This window comes from Natator depressus, chromosome 1 (assembly GCF_965152275.1).
Source record: "Natator depressus isolate rNatDep1 chromosome 1, rNatDep2.hap1, whole genome shotgun sequence".
Lineage (NCBI taxonomy): Eukaryota > Metazoa > Chordata > Testudines > Cheloniidae > Natator > Natator depressus.
This window is the reverse complement of record NC_134234.1, coordinates 324,513,841-324,533,468: the sequence shown is the minus strand read 5'-3', so window position 1 is coordinate 324,533,468 and position 19,628 is coordinate 324,513,841. Positions and strand designations below refer to the sequence as shown.

The 19,628-nt window shown below is 42.3% G+C and overlaps 1 protein-coding gene across 3 annotated transcripts in view; it reads right to left on the bottom strand.

Annotated features, from left to right (window-relative positions):
* The window catches only part of PHTF2 (putative homeodomain transcription factor 2), a 183,031-nt gene that overhangs the window by 28,730 nt on the left and 134,673 nt on the right, over positions 1-19,628 (bottom strand). For all 3 annotated transcript variants that reach the window (XM_074942549.1, XM_074942548.1, XM_074942546.1), the window contains 4 exons: positions 17,386-17,604; positions 8,235-8,363; positions 6,474-6,746; positions 3,841-3,972 (listed from right to left, as the gene is read on the bottom strand). In XM_074942549.1, the coding sequence (XP_074798650.1) occupies positions 3,841-3,972; positions 6,474-6,746; positions 8,235-8,363; positions 17,386-17,604 (753 nt within the window). The remainder of the gene's footprint in view (positions 1-3,840; positions 3,973-6,473; positions 6,747-8,234; positions 8,364-17,385; positions 17,605-19,628) is intronic.

The following is a 19,628-nucleotide window of genomic DNA, read 5'->3' as shown; positions in this document are numbered from 1 at the left end:
TGTTGCTTTCTTCTTAATGATACTTACAGCTTTGTTTACAGCCCATCACCATATTTCACTGGCCAAAGCCATTAGGTGGCATGATGGGCTTAGCAATGTTTATACCCTATGCCTTCCCCCCGGCCTTATCCTGCTTCAATTGAAGTTAATGGCAGGAATGGGCCCAGAGAGTCCTTCATTGGCACAGTACCACATACTGCTGTTGGGGCCATTTGTAATGCAAAAAGATGAAATGCTAGGCTCTTCAAGGCATGGATTGTCACTTCCTGTTTGTTTGCACAGCACCTGGCATGGTGAGTGAGGCCTCTAAGCACTATTGCAACATAATTGATAAATAATAAGTGTTTCAGAAAAGGGGAGTGAAGATGGGAATTCTAAATAGATGGGTGGTATCGGTGAGAAAACAAACCTGAACTGGAAAGATTAGCAAAGAGAACAGATAGGCTCTCAAGAGTGTGATGGTGGAGTGAGCAGTCAGGAGAATAAGGGGATTGAAGATGTATTAACAATTACATATATTGGGCCAAATTCATCACTGACTTACTTGTAATTCAAGGGCAGAATTTAACCCATCATGTAACATTAAATTGAAAAAAATTAAGTAGTAAACTCTTCATATATGCTCTTCACATTTGTCTGATATGCAAGCATGTTGTAGCAAATTTCTCTTTTTAAATCATGCTTTCTGAAATAAAATTACCAATTTGATGATTCAGACTTCATAGTGGAATTCTTAGATGCAGAAATCAAAAGGCAAATTGCTAAATTCAAGATAGTTCTGAATTTCCCAGAGCTAAAAAAAACAAACACTCAAACTCAACTGATTGTTACATATAATGAAAGGAGAGCCTGAAGCAATGGACAGATGGTCCTAGTAGGTATGGCTTTCTTTTTTTTTTAATTGCAGTGTTGAAACACAAATACTGCAGTACTAAGAAAGCGACTACATAAAGTGAAACTGTTTTCCATTGTCGGAGAGGTGAGAAATAAAGAGCATAAGTAGTAACAAGTGAGCTGTATTTCAAAACTATTATACAATATTAATTTAAATATTTTAATAATATTAGTAATATGGGTAAACAAACTTGTTTACAACATTTTTAAGTTGACAGTTCCCTTTAAGAAAGTGGTGTTGAAAGGGTTCAAAATGAAGTCATGTCCTGACCTTTTTGAAATGGAAACTTGGTGGAAGCAAAGGGGAACAGACCATTTCAGATCACAAAGGAAAGCAGAGGACCTCCTTGCCTCCCAGAAAAAAAACAACGCATTTTTAACAATGGTATACTCTGGATAAAGTTAGCATTCAAAGATATAACTAAATTGAGAAGTCTAGACATTGTAGCTTTTTTTATATTTAATCTTAGAAAGGAAGCTTATTTCATTAAAAAGTCCAAATAGAAAATTTATTACTTGACATTCTCTTTCTGGGACTAATCTCTTCCCCCGACAGTCACACTACACCTCACTTCCTGCAAAGGCTGGAGGCAGTTTAGTCTTTTCCATAAGGCTCTAGGGCTCAGCCAAACCCTGGAGAATCTCTGTGCTGGAAACTGAAGCTGCAGATAAAGACGGATGGAAGACACCAGATTCTATGGTACCCTAGAAATCACTATCTGCATCTTATCAAATCTTATAAATATGAAGGAGGCATCACAGCAATAAATTCTGCTACTTCTGGTGTAGCCACCTGGCTCAATCAACTTCAGGTGAAATTGTAGCTGCTGTTCTCCACCAGTCATATGAAGGAAGAAGAAGATCTCTGTTGCTACAGAGGAAAGACGTTCCAGTGATCAGGGCACTAGCCTGGGATTCTGAAGTATTGGATTTGATTCCGTGCTGTCCCACGGACTTCTGTGTGTCTCTGGTCAAGTCACAGTCTCTATGTCTCAGCTTTCCACCTATAAATGGCGATAATAATACTTCCCTATCTGAGACGTTTTCTAGGCATAAATACATTAAAGATTGCAAAACACTCAGATGCAGTAGTAATGGATATCTATTGTGGGTACTTATATAGTAAGATTAGATAGACTAGATAGGAAAACTAGTTCTATGTTCACCTCAACTATTAGGTGGATTATTCTTGAAAGAGGATCAGGGAATGCTCTTTCAAGTTTATGATGAACCTATGTACTTGGCATATAGAAGGAGTCCTTTGGGGTCACTTCCTGCAAGATCCTCGAAAATAGTATTCTGGTAAATATGTCGCCTAAGAGCAGGTTTAAATGAGCCTGTAGAAACCTTAGCTGAACTGTTAGCAGAACCAACATCTTTATAAACATGCTGTGAATAAGTGGTTAGAGACACTCCTGAGTCCAGAACTTCCATTTGGAAAGAAAACTGAAAATTATTTGCTAAGCAGCTCAGTTACTTAATTTAAGAACCTGGGATGATACCTTGAGTTTTTCTTTTAGAGGTGGACTGGACCTTGGACTTGGGTGGGGGATAGGGGGTGAAGTTTTGGGCTTTACGCTGAAGAATTGATGATCAGGAAGGATGATTCACTTTGTGGAGTCCTAAGAAGTGAAGAAGAGGATTGATCTGCCCTTATGGAGAAGTTTCTGGAAGAGCCTTTATTGGTATGATGGGAAGCAGAAACCTTAACAAGCCATTCCTTGGAAGAAGAAGAAGGGTTTGCAAACTGGGAGTAATAATGGCAGTGCTGTCTTTTTATGACTCTTGAGAGAGTCTCCTTGTAGATGGAGCTCCTCCTTATCTTCTGATTGTTCCATCTGATTTTACTCCTGGGGGCATTCTGCGTCAAAACATTAAAAATTCTGCACTCGATATTTTAAAATTCTGCAAAACTCTGCAAATTGTATTTGTCAAAATAACACTATGTAATCATACCAGTTTCAATTATTTTGGTAATTTATTTCAAAATACCGGTCAGCAAGTATGTCTGTAACAAAACAGACACACAAAAATTCCCCCAGGAGTAGAGAGTTAAAGAAACCCCTATGACAACCCAGTTCCTGTTTCTCTGACCCTTCCCTCCCTTCTCCCAGAGTCCAGCAGGGAGCCAGACACCCACAACCCCTCCCCCACCCAGAGCCCACCAGCAGGGGCCCCCCCAGCCAATACACCCACACCACCTCTTTCCCAAAGCCCAACCGCAGGCTCTCCCCACCCCCCAGCACAGATACCTGCACCCGGTCCTCCCCCAGAGCACAGCTGCAGAGCCCCCCTTTGCCTATACAACCATCCCACTCCCCCCCAGGGCCCAGGGATCCACAGGGAGAAACAGCTTAATGCTTGGTCCCAGGCTTGCACAGAGTTTCCTGCGTGCCACCCTCTCCCTTCCCTCAGGGCATGCTGGGAACTGCAGCTGCCAGGAACCTTCTAGTTCCCTCTCCCTCCTCCCAGCAGTGTCTTCTATGTGCAAGCTGGGGCTCTGCTGAGTCCAGTGGCCCCTAGTGGTGACTAGCAGCACTGCAACCCATTTCTGTGGGAGAAAGGAAATTCTGCATGTACAACATTAATTTCCGCAAAATTCTCTGTTGTGCAGTGGCAATATATCATATTCCTGGGGGAATTTTTCTGTCATAAGGGAGTCTATGATAAGGAAGGAGACTAAACCACCATCACTGGAGTCAAAGAAGGGCACAAAGGGCTTGGTCAGGACCAGGAGCCTGTTGGAAAAGTCTGAGCTAGCTTTGTTTATTGCAACAGGTGCAGCCCAAATGTCTTGTACTAGGAGAGAAGTGAGCATATTGAAAAGAAATTAGCAATTCACAGGAGGGCAGACCTCAGTGCAACAATATCATCAGCTTTCCAGCAATGGGACATGGATTTATATTAACTGTGTAAGAGTGTTAGGAAAAAATATGGTCATTCTACCTTCAGATAGGACCGGAGAGAGAGCCATATTTTTATATTTTGCACTTTCTTCAGCCGGAAGTGAGGAATCTCTGATTTTCTTGCCCTTCTAGCAGATGTTAAATGACCAAAGAGTTTGGCAAAAAGAAGCCTCTAAAAGAGATAAACAAAATTTTACAGTTAAGTGATTATAAATTCATTAAAAAAATGCAGTGAAACAAAGCTGAGCTCAACATGGCTTATCAATTTACTTTCATATATTAAACATGCAACTTTAAAGAGCACAAATAGAGGTAGTGCTATACTAAAAAGAATACATCAATAAATTATATGAATCCATTAATGCTACAGAATAGGAAAATTTAACTGTGCTTGCCTGAAAATTTGCATTTTACACAGATCCATTACAAGTAGAGCTATGCAAAAGTTTATTTGCAGAAAAATGCAGTATTGGGTCAACCAAAAGTACTCACTAATTAATTCATGTCACGTTTATCAAATAGTTTCGACCATACACACACAGAACAAAACAAATAAAACCCAGAACACATGCTGAGTGAGATTCCAAAGAAGCAGGGGTTTCTTCCTTTGAGAGGACTACAGAGTATAATACACCTCTCATTGATTTTTCCATCAGGAAGAATTTTAAACACAGCTCTCTGGCTTTTTGGATGCATTCTGAAAGACTTATAAAATCACATACTTTCTGGGCTTATGGCCTTTTCCCAGGGGGGAAGAAAGGCATTTATTGTGTCCTTCATTTATTGGAATGATGCACAACAGATAGGTTTCAAAACCTGGAAATTTTGAGACAGCCATAGGACTGATAGACTTGGCATTGGGACAGCTAAATAAAAACAACCCAATTCCATCTCTCTCACATATACACAAACACAAAGATATGTATACACAGACATATATTTATTTTTGTCAATGGGCTAACAATATATATATGAAAATAAAGAAAAACTAAGTATAGTAACTACACTAGCTATATAGCCACATAGAGACGACAGTAGCTAAAGAGACACTGAAGTTGGTCTATCTCACTGTCACAAGCTGTAAGAAAAAAACTGAGTAGTGGTTCAGGGGCAGCTCCACCCTTTATGCCATTGGGGGTGTTTGGTGGGGGCAGAGAGCAGAACAGCATGCAGAGTTCATTTGCAGCTCTAACAGACACTGCTAGTTAAAAGATTTCCATTCCTGTGTATAGGGCACATATGTACTAGGATCCACATGAGCAGATACTCGAAGAAGAATCTGCACATTTAAGCATGGCAACCCAGAGTGATAGCTGAGCCAAACAGCCTGGTAAGGAGTAGGTGACCTATAGCTAGTTTCTTAAGTGTGGTAGGAAATCTCCATCCTGTATCTTCCTAGGGAAGATGGGGAGGGATAAGTAGTTATAGCTTATGTACAGCAGCCACAGACCTCCTAATTATAGTTTCACAGAACTCAGTATTCTGCCTAAAAGATTATCTGTCTTTTTAAAATATATAATTGTATTATTTAATCCCTTAACTCTGATATGGACAACTGGCCTTCCTTCCTTCAGGAAAAATTTCCCCTCCCACCTTTCCCTTCTCCCCCTCTCCCCCCGCCCGCCCCAAGTCTTTGGTTTGGTCTTTTCTATCTTTATGTGCCAACCCATGCTCTATGAAGAGGAACAGGGGAACCAGAGAGGATTTCAATTATTTACATCCCCTTTGGGAATCTGTCCCTATGATCTCACTTCAGAGAGGAACACAATTAAGCTAAGACACTCTTCCAAAAAGATTTTCAAGTGGTTAGCAATCTCTCCGCCCTCAAGCAGGCAGGGCTCATTGCCTTGTCTCCCCAGTACAGATCCCTTCTGGATCTCTCAGGTAAGGTACCGGGGGATTCAAGAATGGACTCCCCAGAGGCTCTAATCCTATCTAGTGTACGGAATCTATAAAAACCAGATGGTTCTACATTTCCCTGGATGGCCTCAGCCTAGGATGTCAGTAGGGATCTCCTGGGAGGCCTGTTATTGCCAGTGCTGGCAATGTCCATGCTATAGCCAATGCCCTCCATACACTGTCTGAGGGGAGGCAGAAGAGGAGAAGACATCTGAGCTCCTCAGTCAGGAGTGTGGCTGCTGACATGGGCTCTAACGATTTAGACACTATTTTCCATCTGGAGCATGGCCCATCTGGCATCACTCCTGTTGTGCAAATATGGGGGGGGGGAGCTGCTTGCCCCTGGAGATGGCTATTCCAATCCTAGGGGGTACAGGGGGACTGAGGGAAATTCAGCTCTGGGACATTGCTGAGAATTAGTTGGAGAATTATTGAGCTAAAGTGTTAATCAGAAATTTGAAATAAAGAGGTGAAAGTTTTCCTCAGAAAAAACTCTGTAGCAGGGATATCTTAATGAGCCACTGGTTGTAAAGGAGGCTGATAAAACTAAAGGAAACTTCAAAGGGCAAGGTGTTCCCCTTCTGCTAGTGACTGACAAGTCTGGTTCTGCCCCCCAAGAGAAGCAGTCTGAAGTGTCCACTGTAATGGATCTATGGACCTTAGAAGAAACAGTTTAAATTGTTTATGCCCAACAAAACTCATCAAGCATAATACTTAGTTTTCTTTTTCTTTCACAAAGGAATGTAATAAAGAGAGGCTTGATAGTATACTTACCTGTTTGTATGTTCTCTCTGCTACACATAGCAGAAAAAAGAAAATCCATACAAGGGACACACGGACTAGAAAACTTATTATAACCATAGAAAGAACCAGTATGTCTCCATTTGACCCAAAGGCAATAATATAAAGTTCAGTAGCAGAATGTGTAGCTAGCTGTTCCAAATCCTTAGCTTGGGAAAGTCTAAATATAAATGGAGTTAAACCCAGGATTAAAGAGATTACGTTTCCAAAAATCTGGTATCCTATTCCTGGCATGTGGCTGTTAACCTAAAAATGGGAGAAATAAAGTTATCCATTAATTATAAGAATTAAGCTCATGCCTATTAGCGTCAACAACTTAGTTATTACTTCAGTTTAGCAATGACAGTTCCAAAAAAGGCTATACAAGATGTAAAATATTTATTAAACACCTTCAAAATGTACTGTTATAGAAACAGTATATACCTTAAATATACAAAATGACAATGAAACTGAGGTTGAGGATGGATAGGTAGCTATGAAAATAGTTAATGCACACTGAAAACAAAGTAAGTAAATAAATTTAACCTATACATTATTGTTTTTTATAAGGAACTAAAACAGATGATGACTCAGGGGCAGCTGAGTAATTTTATTAAAAATAAAGACAACAGTGAAGCAACATATGCGCCAATCAACCTAATTGCTTTGCTTACATGTGTGTACCTTGTTCTCGTTCCCTGCATCTTTGTCTTTTTAGATTGTAAGTTCTTTGCAGGGACAATGTCTTCCTAAATGTTTGTACCCCACCTAGCACCATGAAACCCCAATCCTACCTAGGTCTGTTCGTGTTATCACAATATAAATAAATAATAGAGGGCTATATTGTCTATATGGATAAGGCACATGTGGTTCACCTAAGCATGTAACTGTATTGCCTTCTAATGGTTTGCCCACAGAGAAAAACGCTCTCAATACTGCTAAAACAAACGAAGGGTCTCTTTAGCTAAAGTTGTGTATGTCTGGATTTGGTATTGAAGTCTATTCTATCTCTGCTGGTGTTCATATTGGTTGTATTGGTACAGCATATGAAGGGGTAGTCAATAGGTGGACCACAGGCCAAATCCAGACCATCAGATGCTTTTGAACGGACCCAAAATCTTTTTATTTACTTATTATCATTATAGTTATTAAAAAAACTATTCTGGAGTCTGGACCTTGACCAAGAAATTTGGACCTTGACAAAAAATAATTGACTACCCCTGACACATGGGGTCATATTGGTCTTCTCTTAAGAGGAGAATTTTATTTGGGAACATTTTGGTGCATCAGACATAGCATCCATTTTCTTAAAGATTTATTTCATAAAGTAAGCAATATTTTTCCAACCTTAACTCTAGTTTTCAGATATTTATATCTATAGCTGTATCTCTAATATATTTCTAATTTTTGATATTCACATAAAACCCAGAAATGAAATTGGTTGTTCCTAAGAGTTGGGGGACCAACATTCACAGAATGTTCAAGTGCCTGAAAACAAACCAAATAAAGACTAACAATTAAGCTCACTGTGTGGATATATAGTAATTCGAATCTAAAATGCATGGTTTTAAGATCTGAGATTTAATAACTCTTGTAACCACCGATGGTGACAAAATGAAATCAGAATGAGATCTCACAGAGCAAGACTTCTAAAGATATTTCCTGGAGATTATCAGAGAGAAAATCTGCCCAAAACATGATAAATTCTGAGTGCTAATTATAGTTTGCATGGAGTAAAAAGAAAAGAATACTCACTCTGTTCATTATCATGCCGCTGATTTCAAGTACTGACATATCAGCTTTCTTGCAATCATTACCCTCCCATACAATAGCGCTTACTTTTTCTAGTCCTGGATTGGAACTATGGAGCCAGGGCAAATGACTCTATAAAAAGCAAGGATATTCATTTGTATATAATAAGTATTGTATAGTTCACCAACAAAATTTACTTCAGTGTCAATACTTCTGCTGACAAAAGAAATTACATCAGATTCTGTCTTGAATATTGTTGTAAAGAGCTTTCATATGTACCAGATCATCATAGAATCATAAAAATGCAAGATTGGAAGGGACCTTGAGAAGTATCTAGTCCATCCACCTGCACTGAGGCAGGACTAAGTACATTTAGACTATCCCTGACAGGTATTTGTCTAACCTGTTCTTAAAAACCTTCAATGACAGGAATTCTACAACTTTACTTGGAAGACTAGTCCAGTACTTCACTTTTCTTACAGTTAGAAAGCTTTTCCTAACACCTAATTCTCTCTTGCTGCAGATTAAGCCCATTATTTTTTGTTTTATCATCTTCAGTGGACATGGAGAACTGTTCACAATCCTCTTTTTAACAGCCCATAACACATAAGAAGATTATCAGTACTCCCCCCCGCCCCGCATCAGTCTTCTGTTCTTAAGACTCAACATGCCCAGTTTTTTGTTTGTTTGTTTTTTTATAACCTTTCCTCATAGGGTGCCAGTCAGTTTTCAGAATCTACTTTCCTACTCTTTCCTCAATCGCCTGCATCCCTTCCAGTTGGCATGGTCACGAGTAACCTCAGACCACTGGGTGTTCAGTATATCTGGGCTACACCCTGCAATTCCTCAAGCGCATCCTCAAAAGGAGTGCTTCTGGCCTCCCTGGTGTTTCGCAAGGCCAGGCTGAGTGGGCAGACGGGAGCTGGAGGGGCAATGATGACTGAACCCTCTGTCTCCAGAAACCCTACCAGGGAGGCAGGGGATAGCCAGAACTGCTTTCTTGCCGTCTGCTGCATATGCAGACCGAGCGAGCAGAGGGTGGCTCAAGAATTGTTGTGTCCATGCAGCCTTGCATCTGTTTTCTCTGAAAAGAGCCCGTTTCCTTCGATGGGAAGGTTATGGATGGAGGACTGCGTTTCCTGGGACAACTTGAGGACTGAAGCCAGGAACTGTGCCTCATCACTATGTCCAAGGCAACGATCCTGGCCGTCGAATTGGCTGTGTCCCAGGCCCTCTAGAGAGAGCGCCTTGCCACCGCAGTACCCTCCTCCAGGAGGGTAGCAAACTCCTGGCCCAAGTCCTGAGGAGGGAGTCTCTGAACTTCTTGAGGAAGTCCCACAAGTTAAAACCATATCTCCCCAACAAAGCTTGGTGGTTCAACACTCTAAACTGAAGGCTGGCTGTTGAATAAGCTTTTCTCCCAAAAAAGGTCCACCCTCCAGGTGTCTGTTTTGGGGGCTGGAACTCACTTACCCGTGCCTGTCCTTTTCGTTGGCCGCAGATACGACAAACGACCCTGAGGGTGGTGGGTATACAAATATTTGAACCCCTTAGTGGGGATGAAATATTTCTTTTCTACCCCCTTGGAGGTGGGCGGGATAGAAGATGGGATGAGCCACAGGGCCGTAGCGATCTTTAGAACCCCTTCATATACCAGCAGTGCAACCCATGATGGGGCTGCCACTGTTAGAACATCAAAAAAGTTGTCTGATTGTTCCACCAGTTCTTCCACTTCTGAGCCCAAATTCAAAGCCACCTTTCTAAGCAGGGCATGGTGCTCTCTAGTCATCGGGAAAACTAGCATGTGAAGGCCCCGCTACTGCCTCATCTGGTGATGAGGATGATGATTGCACCATTGTGGAAGGGCCTGGGGCACTGTCCCCCACAGGGGAGGGCTCCCTTGGAGTGCACACCAACTTCTCTACCCCAGCATCAGAGTCTGTGCTGCACACCAAACTTGGTACCGTCAGTGGAGGGAGTTGCTTCTCCGAAGCCACAAGGGAGAACTGGTGCGAGAAAGGCATCAGCATCGCCGGCATGCCCCACACGTTTCAATAAGGCCATTGGACTGGCCACTGGCCTCTGCTGCCATGCTGGCACTGCAGGAGCCAAGACGGTCTCTGGTACCCACAGGAGTCGCTGCTGCCGTGGCAAGGGGCTAAAGTCCCACTCCGACCCAGACGAGTCCCCTTCCGGTGACCAAGGCGGAACTGTAGATGCCTGGGTCTGGCAGCTGATACTAGGAGCGGCAGAGCAGTGCCTCGAATAAGGTGATTGGCACCTCTCTGAGGACTGGTGCCAGGGACGTAGATATCGGTGCTGCAAAGGTAAGCGGTCCCATACCAGTGAAGAATGATGCATGGATGGAGACCTGCGCTGGGGCGTCAGCTGGTGGGAGGACAATCGGTGCCTCACTGCGGGTGATCTGTGCTGCACTGGTGGAGACCAGGACCGCGGTGCCAGCAACCTGGACTGTCTGACCAGAGACCTTGGTCATGGAGTCGGGGAGCGCTGCCTCTGCTCTGGGGACTGACAGCATTTGACTGCCCTCTGAGGTGGTCCCATGACTGATTTGCCCTTAGCGTGGGGAGCCTTAGGCACATCCAACATCGTACATGGCGCAGGCGGCACTGGAAAGGCTCTCTGGTCCCTAGCCACCACAAGGGCCTCAGACGTCAAAGGCACTACCAGGTACCTGGATCCCCTAATGCTCCCAAGAGTCGGATCCTTGGGGGGGAGGGAAAGAGGGGCTGGGGAGTCCAGATGGAGAGGCACTCCCTTGAGGCTCTGGAATGAGCAGGCAGCCTGAACTGGGTCCTTTGCCCAGCGCCCATTGTCCTTTCTTGCTTGGTGCCAGGGAGCCTCGCTTTTTCAGGCGCTTCTTGGGCACCAGCAAAGGGGAGCGGTGCCGGGCGGAGCCCAGTGCCAGCGGTGTGCTCCTCACCGACTCTAAGGTGCTTGGCGTGGAGTTAGAGGAGGAAGGCTCCAAGACTGGACTAAGCATGGACTCCATGAGGAGGGCCCTCAGATAAATGTCCCACTCCTTTTGAGTCCTGGGACGAAAGTTTTTGCAAATTCAACACTTGTCCTTTGTGTGCAACTCTCCCAAGCACTTTAGGAATCTGCCATGGGGGTCGCTAACAGGCACAGGTCTATTGCAGTCTGAACAGGGCTTGAAACCTGGAGGCTGGGGCATGCCCCGCCCCGGGGTAAAGTGCCTGCAAGGACTCTAACTTGCTAACTCTTACAACTTAACTCCTAATTACTAACTAACAGCTATATACAAAGAGAAGAGACAACAGGTACTAGAAAAAACACTATCCACTTGGGAGGCAAGGGGAAGGCGCTCCGACCTGCGCGGCAAGAAGGAACTAAGTGGTTGTCGTGCCGGCAGTGCCTCATATACTGGTGAGCACAGCACTCCAGATGGCCCCACAGCTGGCCCAATGGATACTGCTAAGGCAAAAAATTCTGACAATTGTGCATGAGGTCATGCACACATCTAGAATGGAATTGACATGAGCAAGCACTCAAAGAAGAATCTGTTCATCTCTCTCCATTGTGCAAACTGACTGTTTCCCATCTTTCAAGCAGTTACTGGTCCTCCCAGTAGAGAGGACCTTCCCTCTTTGCTTAAGAGCTTTTGGCGAAGGACCTTGTCAAAGGCTTTCTGAAAATCCAAGTATACTGTATCTACTGGATCACTCCTATCCGCATGCTTGTTGACTCCCTCAAAGAATTTTAATACACTAAAAGCTTTGTTACCCGGCATGTTCAGAGAAATGGGGGGTGCCAGTAAATCAAAAATTGTGGTTAACTAAAAGGGAAGGAGTTTGGGTGTAGGAAAGGGCTCAGGGCTGGGGTGAGGGAGGAGGAGGGGGTTCTGGGAGGGAGTTTGGTTGCAGGAGGGGGCTCGGGGCAGAGGGTTGGGGCACAGGAGGATTTTTGGGGTGCCGGATTCAGGCGGCATTTACCTTGGGCGGCTCCCTGCAAACGGTGACATGTCCCTGCTGCTCCTAGTTGGGCGCCGGCTCCCACAGCTCCCATTGGTAACGTTCCCCAGTCAATGGGAGCTGCAGAGCACGGAACCCCTGTCACCATTCCTCTGCCTAGGAGTATTGACTGTGACCAGTGGGAGCTGCAGGGGTGGCGCCTGCAGGAAGAGGCAGCGCGCAGAACCACCTGGCCATGCCTCCAGATAGCAGCAGCATGTCACCATTTGCGGGGAGCCGCCTGAGGTGAGTGCCACCCAGATCCAGCACCCCAAAACCCCTCCTGCACCAACCCCTTGCCCTGAACCCCTTCCCACACCCCAACTCCCTCCTAGAGCCCCCTCCCAAAATGCCGGTTTATAGAGCTTTCCAATTGGTAAAGTGCCAGCTAACACAGCTTTTACTGTATATTGGTGAGGCATGATTTCCCTTTACAAAAGCTGTGTTGACTCTTCCCCAACATATTGTGTTTATGTAGGTGTCCGATAATTCTATTCGGTACTATAGTTTTTACCAAGTTTGCCCAGTACTAAAGTTCAGCTCAACCAGGATCTCTGCTGAAGCCGCCTTCTTCTTCTTTTTTTTTTTTAAATCAGTGTTACATTTTCTACCTTCCAGTCATCCGGTGCAGAGGCTGATTTTAGTGATAGATTACATACTACAGTCAGTAGTTCTGCAATTTCATATTTGAGTTCCTTCAGAACTATTGGGTGGATATCATCTGGTCCTTAAGTGTCATCCGGCACTTAATTTGTCAATTTATTCTAAAAAATCTTCAACTGATACATCAATTTGGGACAATACTTCAGATTTTTCACCCAAAAAGAATAGCTCCAATGTGGATATCTCCCCCACATCCTCTGCAGTGAAGACCAATGCAAAGAATTTATTTAGCTACTCTGCAACGGCCTTGTCTTCCCTGAAGGTTTCTTTAACACCTTTGTCATATAAAGGCCCCACTGCCTAAGTGACAGGCTTCTGACGTACTTGCAAAAACTAACAGTAATTTTTTTATCTTTAGCAAGTTGCTTCTCCAAATTACATTTTTACAAGTTACTTGCCAGAGTTTGTTCTCCTTTCTATTTTCCTCATTAGGATTTGAATTCCAAATTTTAAAGGAAGCCATTTTGCCTCTAATGGTCCCCATTACTCTGCTATTAAACCATGGTGGCATTCTTTTCATTCTACTGTCTTTTTTTATTTGGGATATACATTTAATCTGAGCCTTTATGATGATGTTTTTAAATAGTCTCTGTGCTGCTTGCAGGCCTTTTACCCTTGTGACTACTCTTTTTAATTTCCATAAGTGAAGTTAAATGTTATTGAAGTGGCATTTTGTTGTTGTTTTTAATATTTTCCCTTCCTACAAGCATGTTAAATTTAATTACATTATGGTCACTATTACTGAGCTGTTCAGCTATAGTTATTTCTTGGACTAGATGCTGAGCTCCACTTAGGACTAAATAAAGAATTGCCTCTGCCTTTGTGAGTTCCAGGACTCGCTTCTACAGGAAGCAGTCATTCACGGTGTCTAGAAATTTTCTCTGCATCATGCCCTAAGATGACATTTACCCAGGCAATATGTATATAGTTGAAATCACCCATTATGATTTCATTTTTTGGTTTTGTATGTTTGAAGGTTGAGATGTCATCATTAATATATTTATGCTATCTGGAGCTTTTTAGAAGTTTAAGGCTATGTCTATGTTATATCTACACTTGGAGTGATTTACTGGTGTAGGAATACTGGCAAATGCTCCTATTGGGAATGCAGCTATACTTGCAAAACAGTCTATATTTGGGGCTTTTGTTGGCACAGTTGTGCTTTACCTCTGAAAATGCCTTACCCCAAAATACAACTTGGGAAGGCTACAGAGTAACAAAATGTCTGGAAGTGCTGGTGATCTTGGAGAACCCGGTTCTTTCAGAACAACGCCTTCAAAGACACTGACATTGGTGTACTTTAAGGCCCTATCTATACTGGCAGTGGTATGTAGGGTGCGTGAAGGTACATGCTGTAGTAAAGCAGGCTGCGTCCACACTGCAGCATGTAGCTACACACAGCAATGAAAAGCTGTGGCAGGGAGGAGGCAGAGGGAAGTTGCCAGAGACTTTCCCTGTTGCTACCCCCTGTGACAGGAAAAAACTCTGGCAGCTCTCTGCAGCGGGGAAAAGCTCCAGCAGCAGGATGATAGACAATGGACCATGGAAAGGCTCTAGCAGCAGGATGTTAGACTGCTAAAAATATCAGTGTAGACAAGGGAAGCACTGTTTGGGTGTGTAAAGAGCTGTGTAGGATATATACTCTGAAGTTGTGGTGTGCCTTTACACATGTAAGTACTGCCTCATTGTCTTCACTGCTATATATACACACCTGTGCTAGGGGTGTGTGCTGCATATGTACGTTACACACCATCATAAGCGTAGACATAGCCTAAACCAGGTATCTCAAACACAAATCACCACGAGGGCCACCTGAGGACTAGTACATTGGCTCGAGGGCCACATCACTGAAACCTTTTCATACAACGATACAAAAGTATAGTCAAAAATGAAAAAAAGGAAGAGTAATATAGTATGCTATTAAAAGTCAATGTATTAACTTTTTAAAAACTGTAATGTGAAGAGGAGTTTTAACAAAATATAAACACCTGTAACTATTCCTTATGTGGTCAGTAACACTGATGACGATCTACACTAACAGTCTATCAGCATAGCTGTAATGGCATGAACTTTTTAAAGTAACTATTCATGCAAAATATGTTGCCACTTTTAACAAACATTCTTCCCAACTACTCACAAACAATCAATCATACATGCTGAACTTCATACCTCAGACTGCTCATCTAGTCCATGAGGCCCTGCCCCACTTCTTACCATCCCTTCCCTGCCCCCATTCCAACCCCTTCCCCAAAGTCCCCACCCCAACTCCGCCCCTCCCTGCCCCTATTCCAACCCCTTCTACAAATCCCCGCCCCAGCCCCTCCTCTTTTCCACCTCCTTCCCCAAGCGCGCCACGTCCCTGCTACTCTCCCCCTTCCTGGAAATGGAAAGTCCTAAGCGGCGCCAAACAGGTGTTTGGTGGCAGGAAGCACTGGGAGGTAGGTGGAGGAGCGGGGACGCGGTGCGCTCAGGGAGGGAAAGAGGGGGGGGTGGGGGGAACAGAGCTTGGCTGCCAATGGAGTCAGCACATATGGAGGGCTGCAGGAAATAACTTCACGGGCCGCCGCGTGTTTGAGACCCCTGGCCTAAACCAAGGAGCAGCTGGGCTGGCAAAGACTGGTAACAATAAGACCAAGTTGAAGCTGAGGAATGACCCCGAATGTGAATATGAATATGAAGAGCCAGGGGTTCTCACAAGAAATTTTTTGGTGGCCTCAGAGTGTGGCCACCAACTCTTGCTGGTGGCCGCTCTGACAATTTTTCCTAAAATACTTTATTAACTTTAGAACAATAAATATGCACATATACATGTCTAAATCATAATTTAGGTAGGTTTTTATTGCACTCAATAATAAAAATAATGTACAGTTGTCTCTATTCTTTAGTGGACCAAAACACAATAGAAACAAATAATTTGCTTTGCATGGTCTTGTCTTTTTGTTGTTTCTTTTGCCCCCTCGCACCTCCCTTTTTTTTTTTTTTAAAAAAAGACTTGCTAGCTCATAAGTCTGTTTCTATGAAAAGTGTATGTTTGTTAACACTGCTTTGCCTCCCCAATGACAACCCAGGAGCCTGTGGCTGCACAAAAAGCTCCTGGTGGCTGCATGCGGCCACAGTGGTTGCATTTGAGAAACACTGGCCTATAAAAACACTTGAACAGTGGCGTAATACTCCCTCTAATTAAAGAAATTTAAAAAGAATACTGAAAGAGTATAGCTTATTAGTTTGCCTTGTAATAAAATTACAGCTAATTTTTTTAACTGTTTAAAGCTAGATCTTTTTCACAGAATGGGTTTCCTACTATTCATTTGGATTCTTCCTATTGTTAAATGCTATTCACTCACTGGTCAAATCTTCAGTGTTACTAAACAGAAAGTGAACGACATTACTAAAATGACCTTTAAATCTGGTTAGTTGCAGGAACAGAGTGGAGTGAAATTTTAAAAAAAAGATAAAGGATTTTCCTTTCATGGAGTAAAAACCACTGGGAGCATTCTTTCTTTTTTTTAAATGCACAAATGAACGTTTTCTGTGCAAAAACAAACATCTGCAGAAAAGTAAAGATAGCACATCTGGTATAATACCATTCCATTGTAAGTTTACTTATTTTATTCTTGATCTGAAATTTAAGCAAAGCGTAACTATAAATAGAACAAAAGATAGTAAATAGTAAAACTAAAAGCTAAACTGCAATCTCCATTTTTGTTAAATATGCCAATTAAAATATTCAGTTTATATTGGAAAGTTATTTTTTTCTTTCTTTTTTTTTTTTTTTAAGTTCTAACAACACAGCTGCTGTATTTGTTTTAAAATAACTGTTTAGGAAGTATACGCAAATCATAAGAACCAAAATTACAATATTAATCGTTAGAAAACAGAATATATATTTTAGAGAAACTGATGAATTTTAAACACTTAATGCCCATATTCTCTAAATATGCATATGAATGTATACAAATTTTCTTCATTTACAGTCCCATAAACTATGTAAACTACGAATGTCTCTAAAAAAGTCCTGTTTGATCTGTGTCTAATTCAAAGATTAGTTTCCTAAATCTGCACTGCAGTAATGAAGTATAATAGCTCTGCTCATCATGTGATTCATGAATTGTATGACTGTCTTACACTTATCTATTAATAGATATTGCCCTTAAAACAAAAAATTAACTTAAAATAAAATATGTTAAAGTTATGCTGAGTTAGAAGTAAGTTAAAAGCTGTGGTGCCTTATAGGAGTTGTAGTTTTGGTGCTTCATGACCCCCATATTCCCTCTATGGACTAGGCTCCCTAGCTGGACTACATCTCCCATGATAAAATTGTCCATGTTTTAAAGGATTTAAATCAGAACTTTGCTACTAATTCAGCATTTAATTTCTGTTATTTTCATTTAAAGTAAGTTTCTCTCCCCAGTTCTAACTCCTGAACACTTCATAAAGCTGTTAGGACTGCAGGTAGCGAGTACTCCATTAGATAATAAAAATAATTACAGGACACCAACCTGGTGAAATGGGTCATCTCTATATTCTTTTTTCACACAAGGATTAACTTGAGGGTTTTCTACATCTGTCTCACTGGTACAGGAAGACCGGCACTCTGCACAGTGCAACAGATCTTCCCATAGCACATCTTCTGTTTCCGATTCAGGCCTTGTGCTCTCAGAATCCTGTCTGGAACTTGAACAGCGTGAACTGCAACTAGTACCTGATTTAGGGGTATCCTGCAATTAAGATATACACTGGCATTAATTCAGTTTACATACTCCACCCTGTTTATTTAAAATGCCAATTACTAAAGTCAACTATAATAAATCCACTAATTTTAATTTTCCAGTTTCACTGGAAATATAACAACAAACAGTACAGGTTTCAGAGCAGCAGCCATGTTAGTCTGTATCTGTAAAAAGAACAGGAGTATTTGTGGCACCTTAGAGACTAACAAATTTATTTGAGCATAAGCTTTCGTGAGCTACAGCCCACTTCATCGGATGCATAGAATGGAACATATAGTAAGAAGATATATAGATATAGATAGATAGATATAGATATACACATACACACATATACACACATACATACAGAGAACATGAAAAGGTGGAGTAAGAGGCTAATTAATTAAGATGAGCTATTATCAACAGGAGAAAAAAAACTTTGTAGTGATAATCAAGATGGCCCATTTAGACAGTTGACAAGAAGGTGTGAGGATACTTAACATAGGGAAATAGATTCAATATGTGTAATGACCCAGCCACTCCCAGTCTCTATTCAAACCCAAGTTAATGGTATCTAGTTTGCATATTAATTCAAGCTCAGCAGTTTCTCGTTTGAGTCTGGTTTTGAAGCTTTTCTGTTGCAAAATTGCCACCTTTAAATCTGTTACTGAGTGGCCCAAGAGGCTGAAGTGTTCTCCTACCAGTTTTTGAATGTTATGATTCTTGATGCCAGATTTGTATCCATTTATTCTTTTGCGTAGAGACTGTCCGGTTTGGCCAATGTACGTGGCAGAGGGGCATTGCTTGCACATGATGGCATATATCACATTGGTACATGTGCAGGTGAACGAGCCCCTGATGGCATGGCTAATGTGAGTAGGTTCTATGATGGTATCACTTGAATAAATATGTGGACAGAGTTGGCACCGGGCTTTGTTGCAAGGATAGGTTCCTGGGTTAGTGTTTTTGCTGTGTGGTGTGTGGTTGCTGGAGAGTATTTGCTTCAGGTTGGGGGGCTGTCTGTAAGCGAGGACTAGTCTATCTCCCAAGATCTGAGAGAGTGAGGGATCGCTTTTCAGGACAGGTTGTAGAGCTTTGATGATGCGCTGGAGAGGTTTTAGTTGAGGGCTGAAGGTGACCGTTAGTGGCGTTGTGTTATTTTCTTTTTTGGGCCTGTCCTGTAGTAGGTGACTTCTGGGTACTCTTCTGGCTCTGTCAATCTGTTTTTTCACTTCAGCAGGTTGGTACTGTAGTTTTAAGAATGCTTGATAGAGATCTTGTAGGTGTTTGTCTCTGTCTGAGGGGTTGGAGCAAATGCGGTTGTATCTTAGAGCTTGGCTGTAGACAATGGATTGTGTGGTATGTCCTGGATGGAAGCTGTAGGTAAGTATAATGGTCCATAGGTTTCCAGTACAGGGTGGTGTTTATGTGACCATCGCTTATTAGCACAGTAGTGTCCAGGAAATGGACCGGTTGTGTGGACTGGTCTAGGCTGAGGTTGATGGTGGGATGGAAATTGTTGAAATGATGGTGCAATTCATAGATATTAAGGTCAGAAGGGACCATTATGATCATCTAGTCCAGCCTCAAGGGCTTCTTTTCCATGCGTCCAGACGATGAAGATGTCATCCATGTAGCGCAAGTAGAGTAGGGGTGTTAGGGGACGAGAGCTAAGGAAACGTTGTTCTAAGTCAGCCATAAACAGTACAAGTATTATTAAGAACTGAAAGGTTTCAGAGTAACAGCCGTGTTAGTCTGTATTCGCAAAAAGAAAAGGAGTACTTGTGGCACCTTAGAGACTAACCAATTTATCTGAGCATGAGCTTTCGTGAGCTGTAGCTCACGAAAGCTCATGCTCAGATAAATTGGTTAGTCTCTAAGGTGCCACAAGTACTCCTTTTCTTATTAAGAACTGAAGTTACTCAGTTCCAATTTCACTGTTGCCTTTGTAGGCTACATTACACACTACAGTTTAAATATTGCAGTCCACCTCTTCCACATAAGTATTCTAAATGTGAAAGAGAAAATATTTT